This window comes from the organism of the source record quoted next, unplaced genomic scaffold, assembly GCF_019419815.1.
Source record: "Pyrus x bretschneideri cultivar Hongxiangsu unplaced genomic scaffold, Pyrus_bretschneideri_v1 Contig115, whole genome shotgun sequence".
In the NCBI taxonomy this organism is placed as follows: Eukaryota; Viridiplantae; Streptophyta; class Magnoliopsida; order Rosales; family Rosaceae; genus Pyrus; species Pyrus x bretschneideri.
The window spans coordinates 92408-115292 of record NW_025999408.1 but is presented as its reverse complement, the minus strand read 5'-3'; the positions used below and the strand labels follow the sequence as shown (position 1 = coordinate 115292).

Below are 22885 nucleotides of genomic sequence, written 5' to 3'. Positions count from 1 at the left end.
TTATCTTTAAGAAAACGTCGATGCCCCATCTAACAAATCTTACGACTCGCTGGCAAGTAAATAGATTCTTTATCATGCATGCAATGTGGACAAGCTTTATAGCCATGTGTGCTCCATCCTGACAACATTCCATAAGCCGGAAAATCACTTATAGTCCATAACACGGCAACCTTCATCGTAAAACTTTGGTTGGAATACGCATCATAAGTGGGAATGCCCACCTCCCACAACTCATTCAGCTCGCTAATCAATGGACGCATGTATACATCAATCTCTTTACTAGGACTGCACTGTCCTGGTATTAACAGAGACAACAACAAATTTGGTTGCTTCATGCACATCCAAGGTGGCAAATTATAAATAAAAAGCACCACAGGACATGTGCTATGATCATTCCTCATTTTCCAAAAAGGATTAAATCCATCACTGGCCAACCCTAATTGGACATTTCGAATTTCTGACGCAAAATCCAGATATAAATTATCCAAATGCTTCCATGCTGGAGAATCTGAAGGATGTCTCATAAACTCATCCTTAGGACATTCAGTTGCATGCCACCTCATATGTTTAGCCATATGCTTCGACATAAAAAATCGTTGCAATCGTGGTTTTAAAGGATAATACCACATAACCTTAGCTGCGACCTTTTTCCTTGAGCTATCCTTTGCATTGGTAATTTTATATCTTGATTTACCACAAACTGAGCACACTGTCAAATCTGAAGTATCTTTCCAATAGATCATGCAATCATTGGGACATGCATCAATTTTCACATACGACAGACCCAAGTCATTTATAAATTTTTTTGCCTTATAACAGGATTCAGGCAAACAATCCCCTTCAGGTAACATTCTTTTAATTAACTCCAGTAAAGTGGTGAAGATCTCGTTAGGCATTCCCACTAAACACTTGATCTGATACAGTCTTACAACTGTTTCCAATTTCTTAAACTCCTTACAACCTGGCCACAAATCTTGATCTGCCTCTTCAAGCAACTTAAAAAAAGTCTGCACCTCTTCTAGACGCCCTTCCCCAATAGGGGGTTCAGTAGATGGCCCAACACCTTCTTCTGTTAATGGTTGGACAAATACATCATTAAGAAAATCATGCATGCCAATCATCTCATCTCCTGTTTCTTCTTCTCCAATTGCCACACTTTGCTCTCCAATGTTTTGCTCGCCATGATGTCGCCAACAAGCGTTTTTATAATCTTTATCCATATCATACAATATGAGATGTTCAACAATAGTGTTCCTAACAAAAGTATATCGATTACAACATCTTTTGCAAGGACATCTAAACTTATCAGGACCAACACCATTTGCAACTGCTTGATCCAAAAACAAATTAATTCCAATTGTATACGCTTCAAAATTTCGGGGTATTGTCAACCAACTCTTGTCCATGTTTTACCACTTTACGAAGGCATATTACGTTGACACTAAGATGCCTACAATCTAATCCCTATCATGTAGGCATAACTATCAGAATTTTCAATTTCTATCTTTCACCCCTCGAACTCTATCACGATTGCAATCTTTTAATTTTCAACACCTATTATAGTAAAAAAAAAATTAAAATAACAACAAAAAGTTATCAAAATTATGCTCATCTAATCCATTCTAATAAATAACAACCAAAAGTTATCAAAGTTATCAAAATAACAACAAATTAAAATAACAATTAGAGTGCAAAAAAAAAATTAATTTAACATAATATATTCTTATATTCCTAAATATTATAAGTTTAGGTTATATTTAATATTGTTAATTTAACATAAATGCTTATAAATATTATTCATTCCATTTTCTCATAACAATTCAAATTATGCTCATCTAATCCATACTAGTAAATAACAACCAAAAGTTATCAAAATAACTGTGACATCCCGTCCCGGAATTATCGGAAACGTATGTGTGAAATTACAACTTTGCCCCTAGTTCATTTCGTTTACGTTTAGTGGTTGTTTCGTGTGGTGTGGGCATGTGTTGGGCTACACACACACACACTCTCACACTTACACTCTCTCTGACTCTTTCCCTGTCTCTCTCCCATGTTTCCCTTTCCCTTTCCCTTTCCTTTTCACCATATATGTACGGACCACACACAAACATACTTAAACCTTAGCAGATCGAGGAAACCAAGGGTGCAATCGTGATCGTGAGGTCGAGGGGAACACAGACGTACCATTTTCAGGTAGGGAAACCACCATTTTCACGTCGATTCGAGGTTTTCCGATTTGAGCACTATTCATGCAAACTCATTCTTGCATGTTTTTGGAATTTTTAAGCTCGTAGATGTCTTTGGGAGGTTCCCAGGAGCTTGGGAGTGCTTTGTTGGACGATTTTGGACGTCGGGATTGCCCTGTTCAAACTTGGTCGATTTTGGAGGTTAGTGACAGGTTTGATTTAGTAGTTTTTAGGCTTTAAAACTTGTAGGATCGTGTTCTACTAGTCCTAATCTTCATTTTGGTGCAAGAAACGTGAAAAATGGTGGAAAAATGAGCGAGAAAACCTAAGTTGCAGGTTTTCCGGCGACGGTACCGGCGACGGCGCCGGAGTCTCGCCGGAGAAGGTGACGGAATATTCCGTCAGGATTCTGGCGTCAGTTGACGCCATTAGTGTGCGCCACACGTGCCTACGCGTGGCCGGCACATGTGGCCGTGCCTTGGCCGGCGCGTGGCGGCGCGTGCGGCGGAGGAAAATTTTTCTAAAAATATGGTTGTGATCCTGAGGTTGTGTAGAGCACGTTGGTATATTCATTTGTCCATTTTGAGCAATGTATGAGAAGTTATTTTGAACGGAAGGTTATGTGCTTTAAAATTAAAGTTTTTATACTTAATTCGCATATAGGTGATTCCTATCCCGAGGACGAGCATGCACACTCGAGGCAGGGGGGCTACGACCCTTCCACATACCAGTGAGTGGGCTTTTGGTTTTCCGTATTCACCTATATACGTTTATTTTCCCAGAAATTGTTTAAAAAGGGTTAATTGTTTATGCCATGCACCATATTATTATCGTTTATGCACCATTGCATGCATTAGTAGTGGCATACATATACATATGCATATTTGGTGCTGTGGAGGCACAGGTAAGTGCCAGGTAAGCGTTATTTAACAATTGCATTAAATAGTGGTTCGAGATACTTAGAGAGCTCATAACCTGCACCCCCGGTGTTAGTGCTCCCGCCCAGAGTAGGGCACAGTCCTTCACGTGTTGTTCACCTCCTGCACCATACGCTCAGCTTGGATCCAAGTTAGGTGCACAGTCCTGTCGTACAGACCACTATAGGTGGTTCCGACTCGTAGGTGACCCGCGATTATTCGCACAGCCTTCACGTGATCGTAGCACTAGAGCGTTTATATGTATTACACCTAGGCCTGTCGTACAGACCACTATAGGTGGTTCCGACTCGTGGGCAGGTTTAGTTATTGAGATTGAGATTTGAGCTCTAGATTCAGCCGTACAGGTCACTTAGGGGACTCTGGCTGTCAGATGTTATGCTATTGATGTGATTTATACCTGAGCACCTGCATTTCATTCTGAGGCTTTGACATGGCATATTCGTGAGCATGATTGGCATATTTATACATACGTATATGTGTTTATTTTCTGAGAAGTATACAGGTTTTACGGCGAGGGGTTAGAATGTATTTTACTAAATGGTTTTTAAAGAGTTTTGTTTTTGCCCACTCACACTTTTGTTTTGCGCCCCTCCAGGTTCTAGTAGCTTAGCGGGTTCGGTGGTTTTCCCAGAGGGCGTCTCGGCATTTCTAACAGACACTCACCAGTGTAGGGTCATCTTCGGGTGTACTATCGTCGTAACTTTTCTTTGGACTGCTGTAGTCTTTATGCTCTGAATTCAGCGTCTCACTTACGCTAGCACTCTTATTGTCACTTATTGTATGCTAGTTTTAAATTATTCGTACTTTTACATTACTTTCTTTAGCTTCCGCACTGTGCACATGGCTACGTCACTTCCACGTGACGGCCAGCATGCCCTGATCTCGGTTGGGGTGTGTCAATAACAATTAGAGTGCAAAAAAAAATTAATTTAACATAATATATTCTTATATTACTAAATATTATAAGTTTATGTTATATTTAATATTGTTAATTTAACATAAATGCTTATAAATATTATTCATTCCATTTTCTCATAACAATTCAAGTGACAAAATTAATTAATTCGACTAAATTTTTATTAATTTAACAAAAATAGTAGAAATTTATCTAAGTGCTTAAATTATAATTTTTAAATAAATAAACTTGTGTATTATACAATTTAAAAATTAAAGAAGTTAGTGATACAAACCTGATTTGTTGAAGAATTCCGATGTCAACAATTCTTTATGTACTCAACCAGCTCAAATAAATTTCCAACAAAAATAAATTGTAACTAAAAATTAAACATAAGAGGAGAAAATAAAAATATTATAAGCAAGAAAAACTTACTGTTGTGAAGAAGGAACAAATGAAGTTGGAAGACCAAATAAGAAAGGTGAAAGAGAGAGAACACGGGGATGCTTTGTAAATTGGAAGAACGAATAAGAAAAGTGCAAGAGAAGAAAAAAAAACACGGGGGAGAGGATATAAAGACCATCAATCTGTCGCTTACAACCGACACCGGGTTTCAAAATATTTAAAAAAATAAAATATATGTCGCTTAGAACCGACGCAGGCTTTAAAATATTTAAAAACAAGAATTAGTGTCGCCTATAAGCGACACCCATAATTTATGTCGCTTAAAAGCGACACTATTTTATTTAAAGCAATGCCAGTACTTAAAAATATTAAAATATGTGTCGATTATAAGCGACATTAAATTTTTATGTCGGTTTAAAAGCGATATAGAAATTTTATGACGCTTATAAGCGACAGTGAATACGACGTCATCTTCAGTGGGTGTCGCAAGTCTCTTTTTCGCCACTATATTATATTAAACCGACGCAACAACTGACACTATAAGGTCCTTTTGTAGTAGTGTCACTAACTCTCTCAAACTCCTTGTCTCTCATTCCCAACACTATCTCTCGATTTCTCTCTATTTTTGTCTTCATCCAAAAAAATTTCACATGCCTCCATCTTGGCCAAGCTTGTGCTGCCGTCAATTTCGATGTCCTCTTCAGGGTCACACATTCAATCTCATTATTTGCATTTTTAATTTAATGATTGTGCAATTAATTGTGTTGTAGAGGGAAGAAATCAGATCCATGGTTGAAAAGGATGGGTTTCCAAAGGGAATTGTTTTCAGCTAGTTCACATCGTTCTTGGATATTTCAAGGTCTGACCCGAACCCCAAATTCTATTTCTACATTGTTTTAGATTTCTAGGGTTTTCTATTTGTGTTTGCGAATTGGGATTTTTTTTGCAGGCATATTTGCGTCGTTAGCGGCGCTGATGTTCAATTGCATAAAAAAGGTAGACAAGAATGTGAGTGGAGGTGAGCAATTGAATGCACAACTTAGATATTGATTGCTCATATAACTGCATAAGAAATAAAAAAACCTACCCAGTTGGTAAGCCATTTGATTCTCATGTTTGATTTTTTGGTTTATCTCTCTATCTTTCAAAGTTTTCTCCGTATATATGTTCTCAAATCCAAAGCGTCAATTCCTTGCTCTCTTCTCCTTTAATTTGGCAGATGGGTTTTTCGATTTAATTCTCCACCCAAGACAAAGAGTCCGTGTGTAAAGAGAGAAGGCAAAGAGGGTCTGGAATTTGGGCGGTGACGGTTGAGTTGTTGCTGCTATTGCTACTACTGCTGCTCAAAAAATGGATTGAAACAATGACAAGTTGTTTGGGCCTAAAATATTATGATTGGCCGGAGCAGCGAGATGTGCTCGGCCCAAGGTAATGACACATGCTATGGGCCAAATAATGAAACCCGGGCCAGCTGGCAGGGTCGGCCAGATCCTATCTTAAGTAGTCCAGACGAAAGAGGAAAGGTCGAGGAAATCCTGATGCGACCAGGATTCTCGACCGGCAAGGGATAAAGCTTAAAAAAATAGGAGAATTCAGAATCCCAGTAGGACTAGGATTGTTCGAGTTAAAGGTGAGATGCGACAAGGACTCCCAATCCAAATCAGAATGGGAATCAAGGAGCGAGGTGCTATAAATACAAGAAATTACGCAATAGAAAGGACCCTTCACGATCAGCATACAATTGCCCTGCGCAAAACCTCTCAAACACCTTGAGATTTTTCCTTTTCTTTTCCTGCCGACACACCTTCAGTTTGGATAAACAGCACTGTGGAAGCAACCGGTGAGCACCTTCAGTTTGGATAAACAGCATTGCACTGCGTCGAGGTCGACCGATTATTTATCTAAGTCTCGGCCGAGAAGGGTTTTCGAACCTTTGTTGGTGGAGGTCATCTAACTAAGCCTTTTCGGCATAGTTGGGTGTTACGAATTGCATTGCTCGGCGCATTGGACGTCGAGTGAGTTTATGATTGGATACTTGCAAGTAAGTTTTAGGGTTCGGCATTCCGACGGCCGAACTACGTTTACCATCAAGACGTACATCACATTCGAGTACTTGTGCCCATATAGTTTGGTCTCGATTCAGCGTGCTTATACTCTTACGAATATAATCACAGTGACCGAATCAGGGTCTGACGACCTGTGAACTCCGTAGAATTAGTAGCCTTGTCTTCAGGCTATAGAACCCAGAGACCGAGAGCGTTCCTTCCTCGGTCGCAATCGCAAGATACAGAAGTCGACAGCGCACCCAACGCGACATCACATTTTACTCTTCGGCCGAGCTCGGCCGACGAGTTGGCACGCCCCGCATTCAACCGAAGGACGTAGTTAGCTCATTAGTTACTCGGCCTGCGCGCCACGTAGGTTTTGTAATTTTTGTAGTCAACACAAGTACATATAAATACCCCTTCTCATTCTTTCTCTCATTTTAGCTTCTGGGTACTTTCGGATGTGGGTTTTTTGCTTTCTGATTTACTTAGAAGTTCATTGTTTTGTACTTTTAGCATAATTTTTGTACTGTATGGCTTAAAGCAAAATGCCCAAATGCGGATTATTATATTCTGCTAATTTAGCTTAATATTCTATGTAGTTGAGTTGCTGCTTGAGTATCATTAAAGTAAGAAATTAGCGGTGCTATTGCGGAAGAAGAGGGAAGAGAAACAATTGAGTCATCCTCTTTTTGTTTTAGGTAACATAGTTTCATCACTTCCCATTTTTCCTTATCTCCATGATCTCTTACCTTTGAGATTAATCAGTTTTGGATCATCTTACTTACATTTCAAAATGGCAGTTACTAAACACTATAGGTTTCACTTTATGGTTAAGAAGTTCAATCTGATTAAGTTAAAAAACCTTGTGGGTTTAAGAACTCTGCTGCATTCATGCTTATAAGAATAGCACATGGTTTTTCTTTTTTATATGAAGTTTAAGAAAAGAAGATTGTTGCTGAAGCTGGATGCTTTACAGTATCGTAAGAAGAGTCTAATGATAGTCATGTCAAATAGTCAAATATGTTTTGTATTGATCTTTCTTCTGCAGGGATTGGATGTCTTATCATATATGCATGTGTTTTAATCTCCATTCATGTGCTACCCTTGGATCTCTTTCCAAATTGGTAAATTATGAAACATTAGCATATATCTAGAATTTTTAGTGAAGGCTTAAACCTATAGCCAAGCCTAGAATTGTAATTTATGAGAGAAAAAAAAGCATATGTAGTCGAAATAGCAATGGCCTATTGTGCTATTATCTTGCAGTATCTTATGCCCCTTTATGACCAGTTTTATAAGCGTGTCTGACGTATAGCCGAATCAGACTTTAATTTAACATTGATATACCCATTTATCGCAGTTAGAATTTTTTTAGGTCAACCTTCGTTTTGTTCAATGATGTTTTGCCTGTGTGGTTTATGTGTTTGGTTCTTAGAACTTAGGAATACCTTGTGGCTGACTGCTTACCTCTAGATTTGTCCATTGCTTGTCTAGATTTGTGGATAAACTAGTCTTTGCACCTTCTCGTGTCTGCCTGATCAATCTAGTTTTAATTTTCAACCCAGATAAATGCATCAGTGCTTATACATCAATTTCCATCCATGTGTAAGTGCATAATACACTCATTTAAATAACCCCATTATGAGGACTTATCATTTGCTATTCATCTACAGGACTTTGATGAGTGCATCGATTATATTGACGAAGCTACAAGATTTGGAGGTGGTGTGTTGGTTCATTGATTTTATCTTCCAGTATAGGTTGTTGCTCTCAGGTGGTTTTCTTCGTTGTCTTAATTTAAGCTATCGGTTAAGTGAATCCTTCAAATACGGTTTTGCTGATCTCTTTGATACAACATGGATAAGAAATAATGTTTTAGCATAAATTTTCTATGATTTTGCATCTCAGTTATTAATATTAGAACAGAATAAAAATTTGGGGCTTTCAATTGCTGGTTTTAAGTAGTTAAAGGTCAAGAGTTATGTAGCTTTGTTGCCTCATGACCAATTTTAGATATCTTCAAATTTGCACTGTCTCCAATGACCCTTCTCAATTAATATTTGACATACATATGCACATATACACCACACAGAGGACATAGTCCGACTCTCAGAAACTTTGTTCGAGTATTAAGCTCTAGTGATAAGCCACAGGATACAATTTCCATATCATAATCAAATTTTTGAGGTTTTGATTTAGAGGTAATATATGCATTAACGTTAAGGCTTATGTGATCAGTTAATATCATTGAACGTTGAGGCTTATGTGATTAGTTAATTTCTTTGAATTTGATCATATCTTGATTATTCTAAGTAGCCTTCTTCAGTTGAATACTTGAATAAGATATGTGGATTAAACTTTGAAGGTTGACATTTCCAGAGGGACTTCATCCTTGATCCTTCCTAACTGAGAAAAGATAAGGTGAAGGGTGCTAATATCAGGTGGCTTTACCCACATTTGTCTATCATACCAGCCACTCTCTTCGTAAGGTATAACTATTGATAGTAGCCTATCACCAACATAACTTCATCCCTGCAGTACGGTAATTATATGATTAACTTGCTTTAAAGATTCTACAATGAGAGACGTTCTACTAAACAAATATTAAGCATGAAAATTGCTTGGATGTGCTTGTTTTTCTTTCTTATTGCTCACAATACTACTGTTTAATGTCTCATTATGAAATTTCAAGCCTTGCATTTGTTTTCGTGCAGTCTATACATACCGGGAAACCTATAGTAATATATGTTCTCTGGTATTTGGGGCTAGTAGAATTGAATCCATGGCTGTTTAGCAGGTTCATAATCTATCATGTGTTTATCTTTTCTCAAAGGACCCCCCCCTTAATATAATTTTTCAAGAGTTCTACCTATACAAGTACAAATTTTTTTTCTTGATCCGTATGCTTATGTCCATGTAGATAGAGCGAGAGGCAATAATTGCTAAGGCTCAAGCATTAGGGGCAATAGTTCGCTCTCAAGGTCCTTTGTTTGGAGGTGTTCAAAAAATGTGAAGTCTTCAAGTGACAATGTCCTTGTTTGTTGGAGGTCTCTGAATAGTTTGATATTTCTTTGTATATCTCATTGTTTTGTTGTTTACTTTAGAAGATTACTTCTTGTTGTTTTTTCTTTTTATTCGGACATCTTGTATGTACATTTTTATATATTTTATAATTAAATACTTTTTCTTGGTTTATTAATTATTGTTTAGAATTTAATTACAATATTTATTAAAAATTAAATAAAAAATATTTTTGCCAAAAAAAAAAAAAGGGTTTGCTAGACGAAGAGTGGCTTTTCGCTACGCAGGTCCTACATCGTGCAAAGCTGTCTTTGCGTCTTTGCGCGACGTATATTTCTTCTTCATCGCGCAAACCCTACTGTCACTGTCTTGGCATGATCGTTAGCGTGCGACGAAGGTTTCATTGCGCTATTTTCAAGCAACGATTTTTGACTTTGAGTGACGAAGGTACGTACGTCGCGCGAAGTGTTTTTTCTACTAGTGTTGCGTCCAGAAGACATTTAGTTTTGATTTAATTCAACTTCTCACTTGTCTCCTTAGTCTATGAGTTTTTATCCCACCTTGGGTTTTACCATAGCGAGGTTTTGTGAGTTTTACCTTTTATGCATTCTTTCGTTGATTTGAAACTTGCATTCGCTTATTGTGCCAATGACTTCATCAACTGAACTTACTTCATCGCTGATGCGCCATTTTCTTAAGTATTTACACATTTAAGGGGAAGTGTTGCATTCATATTAGATTATGAATGTGATTGTGTAAATCTTACCATATCTAGAGATATCCTCATTTTATTCTACAATATCTTAGACTTTAGATATTATAAGATTAGAGTTGTAATCATATTGGGGTAAGGAATTTACCTTCTTTACTACTATAAATAAAGGCACAATGGGGTGGAATACCACACACCTTATAATTATACATCTTTCTCTTTTCTCTATGAGTTACCAACCATCTTTCTATCTGTCTCTTATAATTGTTCAGTAAAATATGCTTATAGCATAATGCTTTTTGTGCAATATAGCACCCTCAATAATTTTTGAACTGATTCTTTTTCTCGTTCTATCTACCATTTGTAATTTTTAATTATCAGATTAAAAATTCAAACAAAGATAATATGTATAATTTAAGACGATTGTGTAAGAAGAAGAAAAAATGTTAATTATAGTTTTTCCCTACTTGCTCTTGTTGTTTTGTGGACTTTTGACTCCTTGAAAGGTCTACTCTGATATGAGTAATAATGTCACTTACAAGATTCCAAAATTATGCAAGCATCAAGACTCATGTATGGCTTGTATCTTCCTTGGTTGACCGTGCAACTCACCTCGTTGAACGTTGAAGTGTTGCAAACTTTACAATTCAGGTGCGATGTTTTACTTTAATGTTAAGATTTTTACCACAAATAGTCTCTGAAATTGACTATCACTATCAAAATAATTTTTGAAATTAAAAATTAATTAATGTAGTCTCTAAAAATAGATGTTGTAAATCAATGTGGTCATTCCGTTAAAATTCTGTTAAAAATTCCGTTAAGTGCTGATGTGGCATATAAATGGGCCCCACAACATTTACGGGTTTTTATCACAAATGATCCCTGAAATTGACCCAAACCATCAAGATGGTCCTTGAAATTGACTGACACCATCTGTATGGTCCTTGAAATTGAAAATCAATCAATGTAATCCTTGAAAATAGGTGTTGCAAATCAATATGATTATTCCGCTACAATTCTGTAAAAAAAATTGTTATATGTTGATGTGGGTTTAATAATTAATTAAAAAAAATTGTCTAAATACCTTTTTGCATAATGATATTTTTTTTTTCTTATAGTAGGGGCTTACTTCGAAGAGAGATCCCTTCCATAAATTCTCGAGGGCATAAAGCTTAACCAAGGCCTAATAGGGGGTGTGGAAATAGTTTTCAACCAACAATGGACGCACCTCGATTATAACCTCATTATCTCAAGGCAGACCTCGTCGTTCTTTGCATCACCAGACCACTAGGGAAACGCCAAACAAGATATCTAAGATTAAGGTTGTGAGGATGTTGATCGCCTAAATGTTAACGGTGACGTCCTAATAGTCGTTGCCAATGGGCCAAGCTATCACCAAGGGTGATCTCGATCCAGGTTCAACTTAGTGAAGAGTGTCGAAGTGTGTAAAAATGGGTGTATCGAGATTATTTTTTAGAGAATAGAGACAAATGAGGTAGAGAAATGTGGATTGGGATTGGAGGTGATTGTAGGACTGGGTTTTGGGTTGACCTTTTTTTTATTAACTATTAAATTATTAAGCCTATTTGTAATTTTTTTTTTAATTTAATTAGATTTGTGTGACCCATTTATGTGTCACATTAGCATATAACAGAATTTTTGATAGAATTGTAACAGAAGGACTACATTGATTTGAGACATTTACTTGGGTGACTACATTGTTCAATTTTCAATTTCAAAGACCATTTTGATGTTGCGAGTCAATTTCAGGGACCATTTTGATATTGGGGGTCAATTTCAAGGACTATTTGTGAGAAAAAATGACTTATGGGGTCCATTTATATGCCACATTAACACTTAACAAAATTTTTAACAGAATTGTGATGGAAGGAGCACATTGATTTGCGAACCTATTTTCAGGGACTACATTGATTGATTTTCAATTTCAGGGACCATTTTGATGGTGATTGTCAATTTCAGGGACCATTTGTCATAAAAATACTTAATGTTATTATAGAAATATTGTTATAACTTATAATATGAGTGAAACGGGTTGATATTTGTAAACTAAAAGTGTAATATTGACTATTTAGTAACTGTTTCGTTTTTAATTTTCAGTTTTTGCTCTTTTGAAAATTGAAGCCTGAAATCTTATTTGATAACTATTTTCAATTTTCACTTAAAAATAGTAAAACCTCATAGCCAAATTTTTAAAACTTAAGAAAATTGAAATTTGAAATAATTATCCAACGACTCGTAAGAGTAAATATGTCTGATAACAATATTATTTAGAGTGAGGAATCTCTGAAGTTGCTTTTTCATTTAGGTTGACAATTTGGATGGAAACTGAAATCAATGAACTCGTGTGCAGCATAGGTATCTCATTGTTTCTACATGATCCTAAGAGAAAGTCCCCTTTAACATTTTCCTGAAAAATTACTCAAAATGTCATTATATGTCCACTCATGTAACCGATCGTTGCTGTACATGACATACCGGCTGACATGTACAATTGAGGGTGAAAACTTTTCTCCTTCTGTCAATAGTGGGAAGAATATATAGAAGTTCTATATATTTGACCTTTCATGTGTTTCAAACAAACAATAAGATACCACCACCGCAGATTATCCTTTCTATTATCCTAAGACTTTACTTCATCCATCTCCATTTTTAAATCACAATAATCATGGGTACCGAAAACCGTGATTTCCTCATCTGTTTCTTCCTTTTCATGGCTCACGGCCACATGGTACCGATCTCCGACATGGCCAAGCTCTTTGCATCCCAAGGATTAAAAACCACCATAGTCACCACTCCGCTAAACGCCCCAATATTCTCTAAAGCCACCCATCAAGTAAAACCTACTCCGGCGGCGTCGAAGTCAAAATCAAAACCATCAAGTTCCCTTCTGTAGAAGCCGGTCTGCCAGAAGGGTGTGAGAATCTCGACTCACTCCCCTCACCAGAATTAAGCACTAATTTTCTCAAAGCAACAAGCCTTCTCCAAGAATCACTAGAGCAGCTTCCGCTCGAAGAAAACCTTAGTTGCCTTGTGGCAGACATGCTTTTTCCTTGGGCAACTGATGCTGCTGCAAAGTTTGATATTCCAAGGCTAATTTTTCATGTCACTAGTTTCTTTGCCATGGCTGCCTCAGATATTGTGAGAAAGTATGAGCCGCTCAAGAACACTTCGTCGGATTTGGACACTTTCGTGATTCCTGATTTTCCTGGTGAGATTACGATGACAAGAGCCCAAGTGCCTGATTATGTCAAGGAAAATATCGAAAACGATTTGAACCGGATGCTCAAACGGGCCAAGGAAGCTGAGAAGATGAGCTACGGAATTGTTGTGAACAGTTTCTATGTGCTTGAATCGGTGTATGCAGATTATTACAGAAACGTGCTTGGATTGAAAGCTTGGCATATTGGCGCCGTTTCTCTATGCCATAGAAACAATGAAGAAAAAACACTGAGGAAAAGCAGCTTCTATCAGCGAGTACGATTTCTTGAAATGGCTTGATTCGAAAGAACCTAATTCAGTTGTTTATGTGTGTTTTGGAAGCGTGGCTAAATTCAATGCCTCTCAGCTCAAGGAGATTGCAATGGGGCTTGAGGCTTCTGGGCGGGACTTCATTTGGGTTGTGAGGACGGGACAAGATGACGTGGAGAAAGAGGATTGGCTGCCAGAAGGGTTTGAGGATCGGATGGAAAGAAATGGACTAATCATAAGAGGGTGGGCCCCACAGGTTCTGATTCTTGATCATGGGGCAGTTGGCGGGTTTGTGACTCACTGTGGGTGGAACTCGACGTTGGAAGGGATCGCTGCCGGGTTGCCGATGGTGAAGTGGCCGGTGTTGGGGGAGCAGTTTTACAACGAGAAGCTGGTGACCCAAGTGTTGAAAAATGGTGTTGGAGTTGGTGCTCAGAAATGGATTATGGTTGTGGGGGATACCGGAGGAAGGAAGCCGTTGAGAAGGCTGTGAGGAGGATTATGGTGGATGAGGAAGCACAGGAAATGAGAAGCAGAGCTAGGGAACTTGCAGTGCAGGCAAAGAGGGCTGTTTAGAAAGGAGGATCGTCACGCTTTGATTTGAATGCTCTAATTGAAGAGTTGAGTTACCAGTAGTTAGAGTTCGAGCACACATTCAGATGGACTTCACTTTTTGAATATTTCAGATTGATAATGTTTTGTACACATTCCAAGTAAGAATAGTTACTCATAATTCATAAAAGAATGATCAATGTTGAGGAGAGTAACTAAAAGTTTAGTTGTTTTTCTTTTGACCCAGATTAGACTTTCCTGGTGCATTTTATTTATTCTAAGGATCCTATATTTTCCCAACCAAAGAAAATAATTCTAAGACCATCTCCAACCCTTAAGTTAAAACCTAAAATTTTTAACCCAGAAAATTTAGGTTTTGAACTAGAAACAATTTTCCTACTCCAACCTTTCTGGATTAAATTTTTAGGAAAACTAATGAAAATGGCTTGAAAACGTTGAGTTTTAACGAAGGACAAAATAAAGGGTAAAGTGAATGGTACCATGATTAACTTTTTAGTATAAAAATGTGATTTTTCGTTAAAGTGAACAGTACTGAGAGTTTTTCGTTAAAGTTCCTTAAATTTGCAGCTCGATGATATTAAGGAACGAATTTAGGATAATTTTTTTCCTTAAAATAACTTTTAAAAAAATTATGTGGACTATCCTAATTTAATTTTATAAACGTCTTTACCTACAAATATTTATATACCGATAAATGTTGAAAAATCACTAACCCGACATCATAAAACTTGTGGAACACTATGAAAGGGTATGAAACACATGAAAAAAATGTTTTTTTAATTGTTTTAGATATTGGATTTAAATTTTGACTGGTAGAGTTTATTTTTCATTTGGATTTGATCATGTTAGATCTTAGCCGTTGGAATATTCAATGAATTCTAAAAAAAAAAGGGGTTAATCTTCGTTTACTACCTTGAAGTTTATTGGTTTTCAACCTTTGATACATGAAGTTTTTTTCATCTCAGAGTGGTACTTGAATTCGTAATTTTGGGACACTTTCATAGATCCGTTAAGGTTGCGGTTAAATCAGTTGATAACTGGTGACGTGGCATCCACGTGAACAATGATTGGGCGCCACGTGTCAATATGGGCCCACGTGAATATTAAAAATATTATTTAAAAAAAAAAACTTGGGTTATCTCCTACCTCCCCCGACCCTCCCTCCCTTCTTTCCTTTGCACCCTTACTCCCTCACTCCTCTGATCCCTCCCTCCACCTGCCCGTTGGAATTTCAAGGTCGTCCAGGAGAAAGGTCGTCAGAACCCACGGGAGGACACTAATGTTGAAGGTTTAAAGCAGTAGGAATTGGAAGAGCATCCATGATTGCAGATCTACATTTTTGACGGTGCAAGTCATCCTTATGGTTGCCTAGCAGCTCATCAATTTCTTCGGTGGTCAAGCCCAACAACCCTTCCGCCTTCCAAGCCTTCAAAGTGATAATTTGGGCGTTGGGGTTAGGGTTTTTGCCTTTAGTTTTTAAATTTTAAATTTTAAATTGGATTGATCTGAGGAGAGAGAAGGGAGGGGAGTTGAAGAGGGTGGAAGATAGGGAGGAGGTGGGTCGGGGAGGTGGAGGGAGGGATCAGGGGAGTGAGGGAGTGACGGTGTAGATTAGAGAAGGGAGGGAGGGTCCGGGGAGGTAGGAGATGATCCAAGGTTTTTTTTTTTAAAATAAATTTTATTATTTTATAATTTTTTAATATTCATGTGGGCCCATATTGACACGTAGCGCCCAGTCATTGTCCACGTGGCCGCCACATCACCAGTTAACAGCAACCTTAACAGATATATGAAAGTATCCCAAAATTATGACTTCAGGTACCACTTTAGGATGAAAAAGAATTCATGTATCAAATGTTGAAAACCAAGAAACTTCAAGGTAGTAAATTGAGATTAACCAAAAGAAAAAAAATACATACATATATATACACATATGGTGGGCTAACCACTAACCCAGGGGGAATTTTGGCCTAAAAATTTGCCCCAAAAATTAGTTTTTGGTTAAAACTCATATTTGGCTCAAGGGTTGCAGTAAGTTGGTGTAAGTTCAAAACCTAAAATTTAAGTTTTAATTCAAGGGTATGAGTAGGTCTAAGGGTCCTATTTTCTTTAACTTTCCTTGATTGACTCAACCGTACCCTTAGGGAAAGGGGATTGAGACGATCTTGAGCGTCAGGCGAAGCCGAGACACATCAATACTAGAAGCCATTCGAACTTTCAGCAAAAGAACTCGAGGGTGACCTAATGCACAAGTGAGAAATTTAAATTTTAAATTTTTGTCTCTTTCTTTGTAAGGTAAGGTGCGGACCGGAATCCAACTATCATGATTTGCTGAGCTCACGGTAGAACTGGACTGTTGTGTCCCAGTGTAATTAAAAACTTTTAACTTTTTTTATTCACTAGGTATGTTTTTGTCAGAGAGAAAGGAAGAGGAGAACTAAGGGATTATTCGCACGTTGAAGAAGGAAAGAGACGCAAAGATGGATTTGGGGTGAGTAATTGATTTCACTAGGTGTGTTTTTGTCGACGAGAGAGGAATAGATTAGGATTGTCTTTGCGGGGAAAGAGAGGTTGAGGGAAGAAGTTGGTAAAGGGTAGGAGTGTTTGATTTTTGGTGGACTGATTGCGACCTGGTAAATCCTATACCTTAAATGTTGTTTGGTTCACTAGATCTGTTTTTATCGGAGATGAAGGGATAACTGAGGGTTGTATTAAGGGGAAAGAGAGGCAGAGAGAGGGAGCTGGTGAAGGGTGTGAGCGCTCAATTTTATGTGGATTGAAGTTGTTGTTGAGCAACAATTGTACAAGAAATGTAAAAAATAAATCACTCGACACAATCTCACCCTTGTTGATTTTCTTGAAGAGGGTTTTATTAATTTTAGTTTGACTCATTCTAGACTATGTGTCTATTAATTATAATATTTAGCTAAAATGGAAAAACCCTTTGATTCCAATATGAATAAATCGTAACTTAGGGATTTGGGTGTTTGTTTGGTTTTGCAGCTGCATCTAGGTCGAGCCTTAGAGTGCTTACGTATCCATTTTGAGGGATCAAGCCACTCGTATTTCATGGTGAAATGTGGTTTGGGATTTTCAGTGAGTGAAACTGCTAAAAAAAAAAAAAAAAATGGTTTTGTGTTTGGTTTATTTGGATACCTTGAATTTGGTTGAATGGACCAGGGATTCAATTTGGACTTGTGGTGAATTTGGTTAAGTGAACCAGGGATTCAATTTAGTATTTTGGTTTTGCAGTCACGTCTAGGATGTGGTACTAGACTGTTTACGTATCTTTGGTGGAATCAAACTGATGTAGTTCGTGGGTTTCAATAAGTCAATGACCCACTGAAAAAGAAAAATTTGTTTGCTTGGATATGGTGTCTTGTGCAGTTTCAGCTCGTGTAGGCAAGGAGCGTTTAATGCTTTGTGTAGTTTCAACTCGTGCAAGTGAGGGCTATGTGCCATTTGGAGCGTTTGATGCCTTGCGCAGTTTTAGCTCGTGTAGGTGAGGATTTTGTGCCATTTGGAGCGTTTGATACCTGTGTAGTTTTAGCTAGTGTAGGCAAGGACTTTGTGCCATTTAGAGTGATTTTATACTATTTAAGATTTGATGCGACTTTGTGCCATTGGAAATTTAAAGCGATTTTGTACCATTTAGAATTTGCAGTGACTTTGTGCCATTTGAAATTTGATGCAGCTTTGTGCCATAAGTGGGCAATATCCCGTGTGAGCAGCATTCCTCATAAAATTGGGAACTTTGTTTGTAGACTTCTTTCTTCTTCTTATAGAACTTACAATCCCTTTGGCAACAGGACGCCCAAATTTATAAAAGAAACCACATGATTTCACATTGGAGAGCTATGGCTTTTTTTTTAAAGATTGCCACGTGAGTGTCTTCCCTAATTAATTTGGGAAGTTGTTAACAAGCTTTTTTTTTTCTTCTCTGCGAACATGAACTCTTTCAAGTCCAAATAGGACTTCCCATGGCAGACAAAATAAACATCTTTTAGCTATTTATATAGACTAACCCAAGGAATTTTGTTTCCTTGCATACTTGCCACGGCTTCAACGAGGGATCAAAGATTTGGATCTCAAATAAGCCCCTCCTAAAGCTCTATAGCTATTTGGGTTCTCCAGTTTTTTTTTTTTTTTTTTTTTTTTTTTTTTTTTTTTTTTTTTTTTTTTAAAGGGACCACGCTTACGGTATACTTTGAAAAGAAGGTTATGGGAATATGTTATTTTATTATTTGATACTTCTTCAGACCTAAATACATATACAGTCCGTAGCCCACAAGGAAACAAATAAAAACAGGATATATACAAAACCCTTCCTTCCTAATAAAGGACTCCTAGTATTTACCCTATTTACATTCCCTTTTTTTCTGTCTAAAATGTGACTCACGTCTACACTCCCCCTCAAGTTGGTGCATATATATCACACATGCCCAACTTGACAAGTGAGTCATCAAACTTGCGACTACATACAGCGTGAGTAAGAACATCTACAAGTTGTTCCTCCGATTTCACAAACGGTATAGACACAATCTTCTTCTCAAGCTTCTCTTTAATGAAATGTCGATCAACCTCCACATGTTTTGTCCTGTCATGCTGCACCGGATTATCAGCTATATCTCTTGCTGACTTGTTATCACAATATAGCTTCACAGTTTCCTTTGACTTAACCCCAAGACTCCAGAGAAGTTTTCGAAGCCAAAGGATTTCACAAATGCCGTGGGCCATGCCCCTATACTCGGCTTCAGCTGAAGACCGTGATACCACCTTCTGTTTTTTACTCCGCCATGTAACCAAGTTCCCTCCTACAAAAGTGAAATATCCGGAAGTAGATCTTCTATCACTCACATTTCCTGCCCAATCAGCATCCGTGAACCCCTCAATTGTCAAATGCCCGTGCTTCCTGTACAACACTCCTTTTCCTGGTGCAGACTTCAAATATGCTAGGATACGCATAACAGCAGTCATATGATCTACACTCGGTGAATGCATAAACTGACTCACCACACTTACAGCATATGCGATATCTGGACGTGTATGAGCCAAATAAATTAGTCTCCCTACAAGTCTCTGATATCTCCCTTTATCAACCGGCTTCTGATCTGGGTCCAAATGTAGATGATGCTTTTCAACAATAGGAGTGTCTGCCGGCTTACACCCCAGCATACCAGTTTCCTTTAATAAATCCAATACATACTTACGTTGCGACAAGAAAATACCTCTTGAAGAGCGAGCAACTTCAACCCCAAGGAAATACTTCAAGTCTCCTAAGTTTTTCATTTCAAACTCGGCTTCCAAGTTATTCTGCAACTTCGAAATCTCATCATGGTCATCTCCAGTAATAATCATGTCATCTACATAGATGATTAAGGCTGTCACTTTCCCTTTTTTCCGTTTAACAAACAGTGTATGATCAGAATGACTCTGATGATACCCGTTCTTCTTCATAACTTGGGTAAACCTGTCAAACCACGCACGAGGCGATTGCTTAAGTCCATAGAGTGACTTACGCAACCGACATACTCCGGTATTTCCATAAGCACTATACCCAGGAGGGAAATCCATATACACTTCTTCCTCCAAATTTCCATGGAGAAAAGCATTTTTCACATCAAACTGTTTTGATGGCCAGTCCATATTTGCAGCTAAAGAAATCAGAACACGTACCGTATTCATTTTGGCAACTGGAGAAAAGGTTTCTTGATAATCTACACCATATGTTTGAGTGTATCCTTTAGCCACCAACCTTGCTTTGTACCTGTCTATTGACCCATCAGCTTTGTATTTAATTGTAAACACCCACCGACATCCAACGGTTTTTTTTCCTTTAGGTAAACACGTCACCTCCCATGTATTGTTCTTTTGTAACGCCAACATCTCCTCATCCATTGCTTGAGCCCACTTTGGATCCTTTAGAGCTTCCTCCACTCGAGTTGGTACTTTAATTGAATCCATATTGTTCACCAAGGTTTGGCGTTCTGGTGCCAGACCACCACATGAGACATAGTTGGCTATTGGATACTTCACCTTTCCTTCCGGAGAGAATCTATCAGGTGGCATACCTCGATTTTGTCTTGGTGGCAACCTATACACATTCACATTATCACTTGTGTTAATTACATAATCATCCACGATACTTACCTCAGGTGTATTCAGAGAAGATTCATTGGACGGCACTTCAGAGTTAGAGAGAGGGGAAAGCACATTAACAGATTCGGTATGTGTCTGCTGCAGCTGTCTACTGGGCTCGGCAAAACTCTCGACAGTCTGCTGGACAGGTACGGCAGACCCTTGTCTCGACTGCTCAGACACGTCAGTTTCATTTGCTTCATATACTTGCTCAGACACGGCAGAACCCGGAACCTCAACATTAGCACATCGGTCAGAAAGTACAACAGCACGTTCGGTGCTGCAAGAAAAAGTCACATCCATGGTGACATACATATGCTTAGTCTCAGGGTGATAACACTTGTAGCCTTTTTGATGAGGTGAGAAACCCACAAACACACACCGAAGGGCACACGGATCCAACTTGGTGCGATGAATTTTCTGAATATGCACATAAGCGACACACCCAAATACTCGAGGAGTGAGAGTATGAGTCGACACTACTGAAGCATGCTGAGTGAGGACTTGAAGAGGTGTCTGAAAGTTCAGAACCCGAGAGGGCATACGGTTAATCACATAGACCGCATAAGTAACAGCTTCAGGCCAAAACATCTTAGGGACCGAGGCGCCAAGCAGAAGAGCACGTGTGGTTTCTAAGATGTGGCGATTTTTCCGTTCCGCAACCCCATTTTGTTGCGGGGTATAAGGACAAGTCGTTTCATGGAGAATGCCATGATCATTAAGAAACTCGGACAACTCACAAGCAATGTACTCACCACCATTGTCAGACCGTAGTACTTTAATCACAGATGAATATTGAGTCTGGATCATCTGAAAGAAAGACCGAAAGACGAGACCAACATCACTCTTATTTTTCAACACATATAACCATGTCATACGAGTGCAATCATCAACAAATGTAACAAACCATTTAATTCCCGAAGGAAGAACAACTAGAGATGGCCCCCAAACATCAGAGTGCACAAGTTCAAACGGCACAGACCTTTTATTCATACTAAAAGGAAACGAAGCACGATGGCTTTTAGCACGAATACATACTTCACAATGTAAGTCTGATTCATTTATTCTACTAAATAAAGTAGGCAACATAAGCCGTAAATATCCAAACGATGCATGCCCTAACCGACGATGCAATAACCATACTTCTTGCAAACTACTAGTATGTGACGCTCGAACTGCATTAGCCCTGCCTGAAACGACGTCATCAACATAGTACAACCCCTCTCTCTTAGTGCCACGCCCAATTATCTCCTTGGTCTGAATATCCTGAAGTAGACAAAAGGACGGATACATTAGAACAACACAATCCAATTGTTCAGTGACTTGTGGTATTGATAATAAGTGATGCGACAATGATGGAACAAATAAGCAACGATGTAAAGGGAGAGATGGGGAAAGTTGCACAGTGCCAGCGCCACACACGGGGACAAGAGTCCCATTAGAAGTCGCGATGCTTTTCCTGTGAGACATTGTCATATATTGAAACAAAGTTTTATCGTACGTCATATGATCGGTTGCACCAGAATCAAGAATCCAACCTGTATGTTGATCACTTTCGGAGGCTAAGAGAACACGCCCCACAATACCTGTATTGGAGGATGAATCACCAGGAGTAGCATGAGTTAACAAAGTTTGACTAGGATCCCCAGAGCTAGCCCCGGCCTTTGGAGCAGTTGGTATAGCCGCTGCAAGAGAGGCACGGCCTCCATTGGATCCGACTGTGCCACGGTCATTTGCCCGCAATTTCTTCTTAAGTTCTGGAAACCAATCAGGTACACCATGCTTGGTAAAGCATGTATCTTCAGTATGGCGAGTTTGACCACAGAAAGTGCACTTCAAATCATCTTTGTTTTCTATGGTAAAGTGACGAGAATTGAAAGAATGATTTGAAGAATTGTTAGGACGGGAAGTTGCAGGTGGCCGAGAGACCATGGCCATGGACGGTCCCCCTTGGTTGTTATTCCCACCCATCATGGTGGCATGTCGTTGTGCTTCACGCCTAACAATTGAAAAAACTTCCTCGACGGATGGTAACGGTTGAGTACGTAGAATATCGCTACGTACTTTATCAAAAATATCATCCAAGCCCGCCAAAAAAGCATACACACGATCAATCTGAATTTCTTCTCGAAGTGTCTTAAGATCAGCAGCACATGCCATCTTAATTGGTCTCCGTTGATCTAGCTCCTGCCAAACGGACTTGAGGTCAGCATAATACACACCAACCGGCCTGCCCTCTTGACGAAGCCTGAACGACTTAACCTTCAATTCATAAATTTGAGAAATATCTGAACCATCATAATAAGTCCGAGCCACCTCCTCCCAGACTTCTTTAGCAGTACGCAGGTGAATAAAAAATCCCATGATAGCAGGTTCCATGGAATTAATCAACCACCCTTTTACTATGGCATTCCCGGTCTCCCACGTCTCATACTCAGCACTGTCCTCAACAGGTTCCTTGGTACTTCCTGTCATGA

At 38.6% G+C, this 22885-nt stretch overlaps 1 protein-coding gene, 1 long non-coding RNA gene and 1 pseudogene across 8 annotated transcripts; 2 read left to right on the top strand and 1 right to left on the bottom strand.

The window, feature by feature from the left end:
- Nucleotides 1–29: 29 nt before the first annotated feature.
- LOC103937416 lies at nucleotides 30–1406 on the bottom strand. Its single transcript, XM_048577466.1, has one exon. It carries the CDS (start codon nucleotides 1404–1406, stop codon nucleotides 30–32), a length of 1377 nt encoding a protein of 458 aa, XP_048433423.1.
- A 3592-nt stretch (nucleotides 1407–4998) lies between these two features.
- LOC125474031 lies at nucleotides 4999–9670 on the top strand. Of its 7 annotated transcripts, none has more exons than XR_007255786.1 (7): nucleotides 4999–5286; nucleotides 5377–5445; nucleotides 5647–5797; nucleotides 7075–7173; nucleotides 8149–8964; nucleotides 9190–9272; nucleotides 9396–9670. It is a non-coding gene; the product is annotated as an uncharacterized LOC125474031 (long non-coding RNA). The 7 variants fall into 7 exon arrangements; XR_007255785.1 differs by having other exon boundaries at nucleotides 5377–5521; XR_007255789.1 differs by having other exon boundaries at nucleotides 4999–5521; nucleotides 8149–8197; nucleotides 8841–8964.
- A 3147-nt stretch (nucleotides 9671–12817) lies between these two features.
- Nucleotides 12818–14490, top strand: LOC125474019 (annotated as a pseudogene).
- The last annotated feature ends 8395 nt before the right edge of the window (nucleotides 14491–22885 follow it).

What these genes read in the sequence shown, in the direction of transcription:
- LOC103937416 (XM_048577466.1), bottom strand. Translation starts at nt 1,406, where the DNA reads ATGGACAAGAGTTGGTTGACAATACCCCGAAATTTTGAAGCGTATACA.